Genomic DNA, 14,435 nt, shown 5'->3' with positions numbered 1-14,435 from the left:
ATCATCCATCCCTGAAATATAAGCTTTACGGTCAACATGTGTAATTAAACGGCTGTTATCTCTTAAAAAAAATGGCTCATACCAGTTTTTATCCATAGGACTAAATGGATACATCTTCAACTATTGTTTAAGAAAGTCATGGAGTACAGGTCTTTGAGTCTACAGGATTATCATTTTTAAATGGTTCGTCTCATTTTAATCCATAGATCCATATTAGATACGCATTCAACAATTATTCCATTCCAGGTCATCGAAGATATCTCTGAAGTCTAGACTTCGTGGACATTGATTTATTCTGTAGACCATTTGATTCAATCTCTAGAACAATTGTCAGAATTTGAGACGCAATTCGCAAACTATCCAAATTCCAGGACAAATTTGAGATCTTACAACACCTCATATGCCTTGATTTGAGACGAGTGAAAGACAAACACTCGGGGAATATAATTGAGTTGATATCGCGAGTGAAGAAATCATGGAAACCTTGGTTGATTTGGTAAACCACTTGATTCAAACTCCAGGACAATTTAAAGATCTTACAACATCTTACATGCTAAAATTTGTGACTCAAGTGAAAGACTAATATACTCAGAAGACAAAATTGGGTTGACACCACGGCTGAGGACATCGTGAAAGCCTTATTTGATTCGGCAGAACATTTGATTAAAAACAATTTGGAGTAAGTGAAAGACAAATAATCGGAGGACATGATTGGGTTGATACCGCGACTGGGGACAACATGGAAGCCTTGGTTAATTCGGTAGACCATTTGATTCAAACTTCAGGACAATTTGGATATCTTCCAACACCTCATATGTCTTGTTCTGAGACACAAGTGAAAGACAAATTCTCGGAGGACATAATTGAGTTGATACCACGGTTTGAGACATCATGAAGGCTTTGGTTGATTCGGTAGACCATTTGATTCAAACTCCAGGACAATTTGGAGATCTTATAATATCTCATATGACTGGATTAGGAGAGATCTTACAATACCTCGTGCAAGACGCAAGTGAATGTATTTGAAAGTATCCTCACGATCAATAAATTAAGTGAAATTCTAGAAATTTTAGCAAAAATTCTTTTAACGTCACATTTGGTTTACGTCCCCCTATAAGTGACGTAAAAAGAGGGTTGAGTGTACAAAATTTCCATAAATAAATCAGAGTAATCACGGTTTTGCTGCATCTGGGTCAGTTTGAATTTCAATCTTTATTAAATTTGGTTATTTTGTTATGAGACGATTTTTAAACTTCCTCCCCCTGTGTCACAATAAGTACCGGTAGCTGAAACCCTCCCTCCCTTCCCCTCATGCCTCACTAAGCCTATACTATTGACACTCCGTGAATGAATAGAACCACTTGGTTTTTCGCCGCCTCCGTCGTCAAGTAACTAGCGGTGCGTTCGCAGTTGACGCACTCGATCATCTGTTCAACCACTCCGGAAGTTGTTTGATAAGCACTGCAGGTAGTCATCGTCTTCTCCGCAGCTTCCGAGGTCGTGTTTTCTTCTACCTTTTCTTTCATGACAATTTCACTTTACACTTTTCAATCTTAGCCAACTTCATCTGAAGCAGGAGCTGTGGGAGGATCGTCCAATGCTAGTAGCTCACTTGGTTTAGAGTTTCATCTGCTGCGTCTTTCTCCGAGTCAGTCGGCATCGGCAATTATTGTCGACGTTTCACAACCGACCATGCGTCTCCATTTATTTTCTTTCCTCCGGTTCTCTGCAACACTGTTTAATTTTGAATGTCATCATGAAGTTCATCACCCCTAACCAATAGTTATCAGCGTATTAGTTAGACTACTATCTATCTGTGCATCTCGCCGATTGTAGATTTTAATACAGTTCTGCATAAGATCCTTACAGAGGCTATATACCACTGTAATGAAATCTTACAATTTTGTATTATTTTAACACAGTATCCGTACAAAAAGCTTACATTCTTTGTATTAAAACCTTGCAGAATTATAAATGCCAAGATTTGATCAACACTTTTTACGACTCGATTGAGCTCATAAAGTACAAGTAATTTTATTCTCTTGGAAATCGAGGAAATGTTCCAATCAATATTGTTTAGGCACATTCAGCATTGCCTGCTTCAAGCTTCTTTTCGCTGAGAAAGGAAAAATTCTAATCTTCTGAATTAGTTCTAGATTCAGTCATTATAAAACATGGTGAGAAATTCGATTGAACAGTCTAAATTAACTAAAGACTCGCAATAACCGCCACAGAAGCCGTCGACCCCTTTCGAAAGAACTATGCAGGAGATTCCCTTCACACTCTGTATATTCCGCTCAGATGACGCGGAAGCATTTCAATAATAAATTTTCTTGCCTCATAAATCAGAAATGCATCGATGTGCTTTTCCCTGTTTCGGCTCCTTGTTTCGCGACCGTGCTCGGATGGTGGATTCGAGAGCGGAAACAGACATGGACCAGTTAAAATATTGCAACAAAGTGGGAAATTCCCGACGACGATCGCAGCGAGCGCGCACTCCAACCACGCCATGAACTTCAGCTGCCACAGCGGAAAAAAAGGGCGAAGGGTTTGCTGCATCCACCCCCGAAGTAGTGAGTTGTAGTGCTTGATGTTTGCGGCCCATTTTATTGATTGCTCGGTTGTGTTTGGTTCGGTGGGCGGATCATTGGATTGCGAAACTGAACAATCCCGTCGACCGACAACGGGCGCAGTGATGCATTATGTTTGCTCGTTGGATTTTTAATCGATTTTTTCTTCCAGGCCACCGAGGATTTTTTATGTGAGTTAATGTTGGGCGGAGGAAAAAATGTAGCAGCGGTTTTACTTGCTTCAAATCTGTTGCCAATGTTGGCCAATCTACGCCACATCCTTCTCAAACAACCTTTAAATTAAAAAGAAAATCAACTAGTAGGAACAATACAAGTGAACCTAAATGAAACCTTGGAAATCAGCCTTAAGAAGAATAACCCCACCAAGACGTATTTAATACTTATTTTCATTGTTTGACTTCAGCAGCATTCCCCACCCATTGCCTCGAGGAAGCATCATGCAGGGCAATTTATATGCAAATGTAAAGATAATTAAAATTCTGCCAGTTGGCGAGTGACAATGATGTGGAGGTCGGAAAGCATGTTGTAAGGTGAGTTCATAAGTTTTTAAATTGTATTCGAGGCTGATTTCAATAAAGGTTTTAGCACTCGCTGCTTTGTGTAAGAAGACAAAGTAGATCAAACTTAATTGAGTTTCAAAACTATCCAGGAGAATAATTGATTAGACGAATAATAACGAATATTAGTACGAAATGAATCAACATACACCTTTGGTCAAGCATAATATTAATCCTACTGAAATATGAGTCAAAACATTACAGAAACGGTTCACCCTTCGTCCCAGCATCATTATTTCGCAGATTTAAATTAATTTTTCAAATGGATCGTAGCGCATCCAACTTGGTCTGTCGTGTTTCATCATAAAAAGATTCCCCGCTTTCATTTTTAATCGCCAGAGAAATGTCAAGATCTGAGAAACTTTAAACTTATCCTTTTAAAACTGCTTACCGAACCGTGCGGTCATAAAGCTGGAGTGCCCTTCCACCAACGCAGCGCAGTTCCACCATACGGACGATGGAGACGGCGGCGGCGGCGTCGCAAACGGATGCCACGCTTTGGGGTTAAGTTTTCCAACATCCGTGAGTGTGGCGGGTGTTAAAAGCTTTTCCGGTTCTGGATTCTATCAAGTGGTAGCACGCTGCTGCCAGCACCACTTTGCTATCTTTTTTTTTCTTCTTGGAGATATTCTTTCTTTTAACTATGTACAATTTTCCCATGCAAGCTGGGTTACTGCTGTGGGAGCGATCGGTGCGGGTAAGTTAAATTAAGAAATTTTAATTTATGGTTTTAGTTTTGCGAAAGTAGAAAATGTGTGAAGTAATGGAATCTTGGGTAATCATAAAGTGGTTTATGAACTGTAAGAGAATAACTTTCTGAAAGTTGGTTGGACAGCTGAAAGCCACATAAAACAGCATCGAACTGCTCATCTCAGGAAGTAAGCTTTATTACATAAAGTCAACATAATATTCTTCCTATTTGCGTTGTAGTCCCCTCATAGCATTGTCAATAGTAGAAACGTCAAAGCAAATCAGGTGATCGCAGGGAATGAATGTCAAACGTGATTCGCTGTCAAGAGTAAAAATTCACTATCAGATGGCGCTGTTGCCATGACGATGATATAATCTGATTTAAATGTCAAACAGATTTGTTATTTCAAAATATTTGATCTTTTTTTCAATTTTTCGCCGAAATTAGCTGAAAAAGTTTTTATTTGACGCGTTAGATCGGTAAAACTTTCCATTTTGTGTATTTGAGTGGTTGTTGCCAAAATGAAGACAGTTCAGAAGTGCGTAATTCCTGGCTGCGAAAATCGTTCCGGTGGAGCCGGCTACAAAGTAAATTTTTTTTCCGTTCCATCTACCGGGCACAAAGTTTATTCGCGGTGGACCAAATACATGGTCCTATCCGGAGACCGCAAGGAGAAAATTTGCAGCCAACATTTTGTGACCAGCGATTTTATAGAAAGTAAGTGTCTACATTTAAAATTTTCATATTAGTTGTGCTTATTTTTACTTGACTTCAGACACACGATGGAAACTCAGGAAGACCGCAGTTCCATCAGTGAAGCTGGAACATTCGGTGAAATATGGAGGATCCTGCTGCGTCACTAAATGTAAACCCAGCAAACGAAAGACAAGTTTGCACCGTTTTCCGACTGGAAAGCAAATCCGACGTAGGTGGAAGATTGCCTTGGGTTTGAAAGAAGCTGATGACACAACAGGCCTACTGATTTTTAATCGTCATTTCATGTTATCTGATTTTGTTAAAGGTAATTTATTATTTATACTTGAAATCCAATTCGTCAATACAAGACAAATGCTTACAATTGAGTATATATATTATATATATAAATATCTGAAGCCCATTTCAATCTTCTTATTTGTTTTATAGTGACTTCCAGATACTTGAAAGCTACCGCAGTTCCGTCCAAGAAGATTAGTCGGATAATAAAGCTTCCACGAAGGGATTTAAAGAAGCTAAATTTGCCAATCCACTTAGAAGATCATAATTATAGTGAGTATGCCTGCCCACCGCGGAGTAACCGGATATGTTACGTCGAAGGATGTCGATCGAAAACGGAAGGGGACATAAAACTACATAAGTTTCCTGGTCGCAAAGATGTTAGATTCAAGGAGTGGATACGAGTTTTAAAGTGTTCTAAACTACCTACGGCGAACTCTAAAGTGTGCAGTTTACACTTCTCGAAATCTAATTATTTTCCCGGTAAGTAATAAGTGGTTACTCTATGTTCGAACTTTAGCTTTTTGATGTACTTTGCACCAGTTGCACACTAGTAGTCCTATTATGACCAATTCCATAGGAAACAATAGGAATTGCAATAATAGGAACCCAAATTAAGAATAGTGCACAACTGGTGCATGCGTTCCTGTTTTTGATTAAGCAATTTTGAGGATTATTACAAATTTTATTATGCTTGATATATAAAGTCCACCTACATGCTTTTTAAAAAAGTAGTTATGTATGGCGCCGAATGGTATACCAACCCTAATTATCATTTTATCTGACAGGTGGATCACGTTTAAAACGAGACGCCATTCCATCGTTGAATTTCTCAAATACAACTACCGGCTCGGACTCAACAAGTTCTTCTGAAGCTAGCCCCACGCACGGTTCTACCTACTGCCACGAAGAGGATCAAGCGAAGAAAAATACTTCAAGTGACCGGATTTCGGAGAACCAATCCACGCATGTGCCGGTTTTCGTGGTGGATTCGTGTGAGGATCATAACGATGGTGAAATCGGTGGAAATAGATCAAATGATTTTGCGGTTGGCCAGAGCTTTCAAGAAAGTCAAATTTTAAACGATACTCTACTGCTTGACACATCTCAGCTTTCGATAAATACACCGATTGCGGAGAGCACCGCTAAAAAACCACCTGCGGAAAAAGATAGTTTGCAGAATTCAGTTAAGGCAAGCTTCAAATCTGCAATATCTGCAATATCTAACTCACAAGTAAGCAAAGCTAAATCCGAAAACTTCATTTTGTCGGACTTGTTATTGACAGACAAAGAGGTTAACATTTGGACTGGCGTGCCAACTCTAGTCTTGTTGGAAGAAATTTGTTTAGCTTGTAGAAAGCTTGAGACATCTTTCTATTGCAGACAGTTCAGCATGCATACTACCAATCGCGTTATTTTAACGCTGGCGAAACTGAAACAGAATTTGTCATTTGAAGCGTTAGGAATATTATTCCGCATATCAGGCGTAACAGTCTCAAATTATTTTTCGCACATGGTACAAATATTGCGCAGGGTTCTCAAACCATTCGTGTACTGGCCAGCAAAGGAAGAAATATTAAAGAACATTCCGTTGTGTTTTCGAGAACATTTTCCAAACGTTACTATCGTGCTCGACTGCACGGAAGTTCCAGTCGCGACACCGAAATGCCTTAACTGTAGAATTTCGTGCTATTCGAATTATAAAGGTCGTCGAACAATCAAGTTTCTAATAGGAGTCACCCCCGCGGGACTAATATCGTTTATAAGTAATGCATACACTGGCAAATCATCGGACAAATATATCTTCAATCAGGAGCAAATTATTAATCGTCTGGAGGCACACCGCGACGAAGTGATGGTAGATAAGGGTGTTTCGATTCAACATGAATGCCTCACAAATCATATAAAATTGCATATACCCCCATTTATGCGAAGTGAGCGGCTTAGTCCATTGGAGGCCAGCAATAACGAGGCCATTCCCAAAGCAAGGATTCATGTTGAAAGGGTGATTCAACGGATTAAAATTTTCAATGTTTTAACTGACTGTGTAACACCTCCAATCCTTGGACATATAGATGACATAACAATAATAGTTTGTGGAATTGTAAACCTTTCTGCACCAATTCTGGCTGATAACAAGTTCTGATGAGGTCAAAGGAATATAGATGTAATTAGATAAAAGTTGAGAATTTGTCAAACGATTTGATTCCTTTTTTTATTGGGTTGGATGTGAATTTGGACCAACCCTGCATTTATTGGTTCTACTACTGCTGTACATTAATAAAGTTTTAATGTTAAGTTTCATTTTTAGCATATGTGTTCAATAAAATAACTGTTACATCAGAGCTCAACGATAGTTTTTATTACACAAATAATTGAAAAGCTTCAAATACATCATTTTATTAGCGTTGGGAACATTTTGTCAAAATACAATTGTTTCAGGGAGTTAACGATTTTGCTCGTATATTCTAGATTGTATGGAATTTCAACAACTATGAAATCGTTATCTTTTTCTGAATATACGATAAAGTCGCAAATTGAGCAATTCAATATCCATAGATTAACTTGCACTTGGCAGTAATATTCATGGTTTTGGTTTAATTCATATATCTGTGCATTTTCAGACCTTTTCAGATATCGCTTCACGTTTCGAGATTGCAAAATGTCTTCCAAACTAGCTTCACTGCCAACAGGACATTTGATTTCAAGTAATGTTGTTGTTAGCGGGTCAACTCCGTCTGGAGAACCTGCAATCCAAGGTTCTGCTGGGTGAATAACCAATCCACACTTTTTTATCAGCGGGTTACGCATTCTACGATAGCATTCAAATGCCTTCACCTCTACATTTCTTCCATATATAACCGCTTTGACCCCTAATGGTTTTGTATTCCAATAGTTATCAATTTTCTTAGTCCAGTTAGGTGTTTTGTTTCTGAGGTAAGTATATAGTTTGTAACATGAACTGGCTGTTATTCTGGTAGATCTTTGGAACATCCACTCATTTGAATTTTGCTCCCTAGTAGACACAGCTATTTCTGCTGATCGGTTAATATCAGTAGTCATATTTGAATTGTAATAATCAAGTTCGTTGTCATTTCTGAACACACAAGAAATGGATTCAATTCGATTATGCGTAAGCGATAAGCAGTATATGATTTCTTCCGTTGTGCAAAATAGCGGCGAAGTATCAACACTGGATACAGCCTGCACGGCTCGATTTGGATATATTATAGGTTCATTCATCTGTCGTCCACTCATATGTTTGGAAACTGCTGAATTTTTCGCAACTGAAAAATAAAATAAAAAATGCGTATGATGATGAGCTATATAGATATAAAGTGGGTGTGAATCAATTGTATTTATTAAATGTAATATTTAGACACTGGGAAATTATCAAACATCATTTCTTTGAAGAGAATAAATGGTCTTCTGGTATGTCGAAGTATACGTACAAAAACTAGAAATTACAAATTGTTTTTACCCGAAAGTATCCTTGTGAATGACTCGGAAATTATGCATTCTTCCTCCAAACTGTGTTTGTCTTCTAATTTTTTAACAGTAGGCGCACAGCACATATCTTGAACCCGTTTAGCTCCCCAAGGTGTCATTTTTTGGGACTTTGACAAACCCCATGCTTGCGATACGTCAGTGCACGAAAGAAACTCCAGCTTCCTGTACCTAAAATGATTAATAATGATATTCAGATAAACCCCATGTATAACAAGATCCTACATGCAGAAGAAAATTACTCACTTTTCAATGTGAAGAAGGCAAGCAATAATGTGCTTACACTTCGCCGTCCCAGCTTTACATGAACAGCCTAGCTTCCAATCGTCCACCGATGATCCCAAGTTGAGATTGACTTGGTGCGGAGAATGACCCGGATGAGAACTTTGTGTAACGTATGCTGTGATATGGACATTACTCGAATTGAATGTTCGATATCCAAGACAAACTATATGGTTTGCATTGAAAACCGCAAATCCTTCCTTGATTGGCCGTACAGAGTCACCAACGTAATCAAGAATGTCGACGATAGTAACTTCGACATCCCGATCTTCGGTACCTGAAATTTGAACAAAATATACTAACCTCAAATTGCACTAAATGAAACCGGATCTCAATTATTGCATACAATAACACGAATATTTGAATCACAAATACGCATATGACAAAGAAAACTATAATTTCTACCTTTTGAACTGGTTTCCATTTGCTGCATCCTGGATTTATCAAACGAAAAAGGATTATTTCACTCAGCACCGTATCGCTGCAATCTATAGAAATTAAACTTCTAATCACTTCGTCAATTACACAACTGAAATGTAGGTGTCGCCACCATAGGTTTATGTTTTGCATTTGAATGCCAATAAAAACATTAGAAATAATTGTTATCACCAATGCTTATGGGTTGTTGGATTCTTTTTGGCACGCACATTTTTTTGTGAAAATCGAAAATAAATTCACAAAAGTACCGTCTACGGGGGTGTCATTGGGCCAAAATGTGGTATGCTCAAAGTAAATGTTACAAAGCTCTAGTAGTTAATATTGGAATCAAGTTGTAATTAGTTAGGTACAAGCTTGAACAATAAATTTACCACTGTGTGGAGGAAAAATAATAATTGAGAGAAATTTTTCAAAGTTATATGTTGTTTAAAATTGGCCCATTCTCACCCCTCACAGGGGGTGACATTGGGCCACATACAATAAAGTTCAGCGGTGACGATGCAACGATTCAATCGTTCAAAAAAATAATTGCCTACATTACGGCTTTAACCAACTATGTATGGCAAATCAACCAAAGGCCCCAATCTCACCCCTTTTTAGCATGCATTGCTCGTTGCTTGAGCTTGAGCTTGATTGACTGCTCGTAGTTGCTACTCCATTATGACCAGATCAGCTGTTCTTGCACAGGGAACCAACAGATGTTTGCTTGGGACTAGCACACATCTTCAATGTACAAGTACTGGTGATCTCATTTGTTAGGTCATACTGGCGCCTGCCACGTCAGAATGCAAGTCAATGTAGGGAAGGGGGAGGAAATGATGATGCAATCACTCGCCCACTGCAAGCCGAATATACCTCTGCACTTGCCACGAGATCATGCGGAATTTGTTGGAATTTCTGGGTTATGTTGGAGAGGCAGAGGTCCGTCTTGGTTAACGAGCTGCCAATGTGATAGGTAGGAGAAGGTTACTGATGGAATTTCTAATTGGATGTAGGAAACGAGCTCTATAGTTCATTTCCAATTCTAGCAGATTACTGTTAGAATACTCAAGTTGAAGGTATAGGAATAGTAATGAAAACGGTATGGAAGTCCATTTCCAGTTCTAGCGATTGCTAGAACATGAGAAATAAAGAGAAAGATACAAAGTAGGGGAATGGAACGGACCTGGGATTGAACCCACGACCTCCTGCGTATGAGGCAGAAGCAGTAGCCATATGACTACCAAGCCCGCCCTTTTTAGCATGCATTGCTCGTTGCTACGAAAAAGCAAGACCGCTAAATAAATATTCATAAAATTCGATAAAACAACAAACAGATTATCGTAACATGATCACCAGGTATCCATCGATCTAAAATTTAGTCATGTAATAGATTTGTTGGGCATTACTGACACTATTTTAATACGGGTTCATTCGATCAATATTTTTGCATTCAAATTCCAAGCATTATGGTTCATTTATTTAATTAACATCTAAACAGATAACACTGAATCAACAATTTGACGCCACAATGCACGGTTCGAGGCCGCATCTCTCCATCCTCGGATACGCCCCACACTCGCCAAGTCGTTCTGCACCTGGTCTGCCCATCTCACTCGCTGCGCTCCACGCCGTCTCGTACCTGCCGGATCGGAAGCGAACACCATCTTTGCAGGGTTGCTGTCCGGCATTCTTGCAACATGTCCTGCCCATCGTACCCTTCCGGCTTTAGCTACCTTCTGGATACTGGGTTCGCCGTAGAGTTGGGCGAGCTCATGGTTCATTCTTCGCCGCCACACACCGTCTTCTTGCACACCGCCAAAGATGGTCCTAAGCACCCGTCTCTCGAATACTCCGAGTGCTTGCAAGTCCTCCTCGAGCATTGTCCATGTTTCATGTCCGTAGAGGACTACCGGTCTTATTAACGTCTTGTACATGACACATTTGGTGCGGTGGCGAATCTTTTTCGACCGCAGTTTCTTCTGGAGCTCGTAGTAGGCCCGACTTCCACAGATGATGCGCCTTCGTATTTCACGACTAACGTTGTTGTCAGCCGTTAGCAAGGAACCGAGGTAGACGAATTCCTCGACCACCTCGAAGGTATCCCCGTCTATCGTAACACTGCTTCCCAGGCGGACCCTGTCGCGCTCGGTTCCACCCACAAGCATGTACTTTGTCTTTGACGCATTCACCACCAGTCCAACTTTTGTTGCTTCACGTTTCAGGCGGGTGTACAGTTCTGCCACCTTTGCAAATGTTCGGCCGACAATGTCCATGTCATCCGCGAAGCAAATAAATTGGCTGGATCTGTTGAAAATCGTACCACGGCTGTTACACCCGGCTCTCCGCATGACACCTTCTAGCGCAATGTTGAACAACAGGCACGAAAGTCCATCACCTTGTCTTAGTCCCCGGCGCGATTCGAACGAACTGGAGTGTTCGCCCGAAATCTTCACACAGTTTTGCACACCATCCACCGTTGCTTTGATCAGTCTGGTAAGCTTCCCAGGGAAGCTGTTCTCGTCCATAATTTTCCATAGCTCTACGCGGTCTATACTGTCGTATGCCGCCTTGAAATCAACGAACAGATGGTGCGTTGGGACCTGGTATTCACGGCATTTTGAAGGATTTGCCGTACAGTAAAGATCTGGTCCGTTGTCGAGCGGCCGTCAACGAAGCCGGCTTGATAACTTCCCACGAACTCGTTCACTAATGGTGACAGACGACGGAAGATGATTTGGGATATCACTTTGTAGGCGGCATTAAGGATGGTGATCGCTCGAAAGTTCTCACACTCCAGTTTGTCGCCTTTCTTGTAGATGGGGCATATAACCCCTTCCTTCCACTCCTCCGGTAGCTGTTCGGTTTCCCAGATTCTGACTATCAGTTTGTGCAGGCAAGTGGCCAGCTTTTCCGGGCCCATCTTGATGAGCTCAGCTCCGATACCATCCTTACCAGCTGCTTTATTGGTCTTTAGCTGTTGAATGGCATCCTTAACTTCCCTCAAGGTGGGGGCTGGTTGGCTTCCATCGTCCGCAGAACTGACGTAGTCATCTCCTCCGCTGCCTTGACTTTCACTGCCTGTACTCTCAGCGCCATTCAAATGCTGCTTCCACCTTTCGATCACCACACGTTCGTCCGTCAAGATGCTCCCATCCTTATCCCGGCACATTTCGGCTCGCGGCACGAAGCCTTTGCGGGATGCGTTGAGCTTCTGATAGAACTTGCGTGTATCTTGAGAACGGCACAGCTGTTCCATCTCCTCGCACTCCGCTTCTTCCAGGCGGCGTTTCTTCTCCTGAAAAAGTCGGGTCTGCTGTCTCCGCTTCCGTCTATAACGTTCCACGTTCTGCCGGGTACCTTGCTGCAGCGCGACCGCCCGCGCTGCGTCCTTCTCCTCCAGAATCTATCTGCACTCTTCGTCGAACCAATCGTTCCGTCGACTTCGACCCATATACACGACGTTGTTCTCCGCTGCGTCGTTAATGGCTGCTTTAACTGTACTCCAGCAGTCCTCAAGAGGGGCCCCATCGAGCTCACCCTCTTCCGACAACGCTGCCTCGAGATGCTGCGCGTATGCAGTGGCGACATCAGGTTGCTTCAGTCGCTCTAGGTCGTACCGCGGCGGTCGTCGGTACCGAACATTGTTGATGACGGATAGTTTTGGGCGCAGTTTAACCATCACCAGATAGTGGTCCGAGTCGATGTTAGCGCCACGATATGTCCTGACGTCGATAATGTCGGAGAAGTGCCGTCCATCAATCAGAACGTGGTCGATTTGTGATTCTGTCTGCAGTGGTGATCTCCAGGTGTACCGATACGGGAGGCTGTGTTGGAAGTAGGTGCTACGAATGGCCATATTCTTGGAGGCGGCGAAATCAATTAGTCGTAGGCCGTTTTCGTTCGTCAGCCGGTGAGCGCTGAACTTTCCAATAGTCGGTCTAAACTCCTCCTCTTGGCCAACCTGAGCGTTCAAATCTCCTATGATGATTTTGACGTCGTGGCTTGGGCAGCTGTCGTACTCACGTTCCAGCTGCGCGTAGAATGCGTCCTTATCATCATCAGTGCTTCCGGAGTGTGGGCTATGGACGTTGATTATGCTGAAGTTGAAGAACCGGCCTTTGATCCTCAACTTGCACATTCTTTCATTGATCGGCCACCACCCGATCACGCGCCTTTGCATATCGCCCATCACTATGAAAGCTGTTCCCAGCTCGTGTGCGTTGCCGCAGCTCTGGTAGATGGTATGATTACCTCTAAACGTTCGCACCATTGATCCCTTCCAACAAACCTCCTGCAGCGCTACGATGCCGAATCCACGGTCCTTGAGCACATCGGCGAGTATGCGTGTGCTCCCGATGAAGTTGAGAGATTTGCAGTTCCACGAACCGAGTTTCCAATCGCTAGTCCCTTTTCGTCGCAGTGGTCTTCGCCGATGGTTCCGGTCCGTACTCTCTTGTTGATTGTTCGTTGCTTATGTTTTTTAAAGGCTGGCTTGCAGGGCCTGACACCAAACCCCTAAATTTCCAGAGGACCATTCCTCCTTATTTCCGGTGGACCATGGTGCACAGTTTCACTTAGAGTCCCTCGCTGGCACTCGGACGATGATCAGCCGCCCCTAACATGGAGAACAGACACTGTTGTGAGCCGATCCTGACATGGAGAAGAGACGCTCAATAAGATTTGCACCTCCGAAGAAGAGCAAACCCCCCCCTTCCCTGTCAGCATACGACCATAGTTCCCACCGGGGTTGGTTACCCGATCTTCCCTAAGGTTGCTCGTATCCCGGCCAGCACCGCGGGGAGGTAGGGATAGGAGTTGCTGGGTAAGAGGCTAAGGACCGCGAGATGGGGTCTATTTTATTCCTTCAGGTACGCGAAGTACCAATGGTACGCTTTACCTAGCATTTGCCGTGCCCAAGCATTATGATACGAACACAATTAATCCTTGGAATTTATCTTGTGATTTCCTAGACGTGAATTTTAATATATTATCGAACCGTTTGTAGTTTTCATCAAAATTCGTCACAGTTTCTGAGATATGAGGAGTTGAAACATTTTTCGTTTTTGGCCCAATCTTACCCCCTAGGCCCAATGTCACCCCGAACGACAATACGTATTTCTATAGAAATGTAGTTTCTCTGCTCTACAAGGCTGGACTTCGGCTTTTCAGAATAAAGTGTGCAAATGGAGAATTCGTGGAGGAATTTCCGAAGGAATTCCTGGAGGAACTTCCGGAGTAACTTTTGGCAGATTTCTTGGAGGAACTTCCGGAGAATTTTCTGGAGGAATTGCCTGATGAATTTCTTGGAGGAACTTCCGGAGCAATTCCTGGAGGAATTTCCGAAGGAATTCCTGGAGGAACTTCCGCAGGAATTCCTGGAGGTATTTCCAGAGG

General features: G+C 42.1%; 1 protein-coding gene across 1 annotated transcript; it reads right to left on the bottom strand.

Annotated features, from left to right (window-relative positions):
- Positions 1-7,324: 7,324 nt before the first annotated feature.
- On the bottom strand, positions 7,325-9,109 carry LOC134210498 (uncharacterized). Its single transcript, XM_062686540.1, has 5 exons — positions 9,027-9,109; positions 8,586-8,898; positions 8,314-8,510; positions 8,034-8,119; positions 7,325-7,345 (listed from the first exon to the last, which is right to left on the bottom strand). Exons 1-5 carry the CDS (start codon positions 9,052-9,054, stop codon positions 7,325-7,327), a joined length of 645 nt encoding a protein of 214 aa, XP_062542524.1. The 5' UTR covers positions 9,055-9,109.
- Between the last annotated feature and the right edge of the window lie 5,326 nt (positions 9,110-14,435).

The sequence above is a fragment of the Armigeres subalbatus genome, chromosome 2 (assembly GCF_024139115.2).
Source record: "Armigeres subalbatus isolate Guangzhou_Male chromosome 2, GZ_Asu_2, whole genome shotgun sequence".
NCBI lineage: Eukaryota > Metazoa > Arthropoda > Insecta > Diptera > Culicidae > Armigeres > Armigeres subalbatus.
Note: the sequence above shows the minus strand (reverse complement) of the source record. Positions and strands in the feature narration are given on the sequence as shown.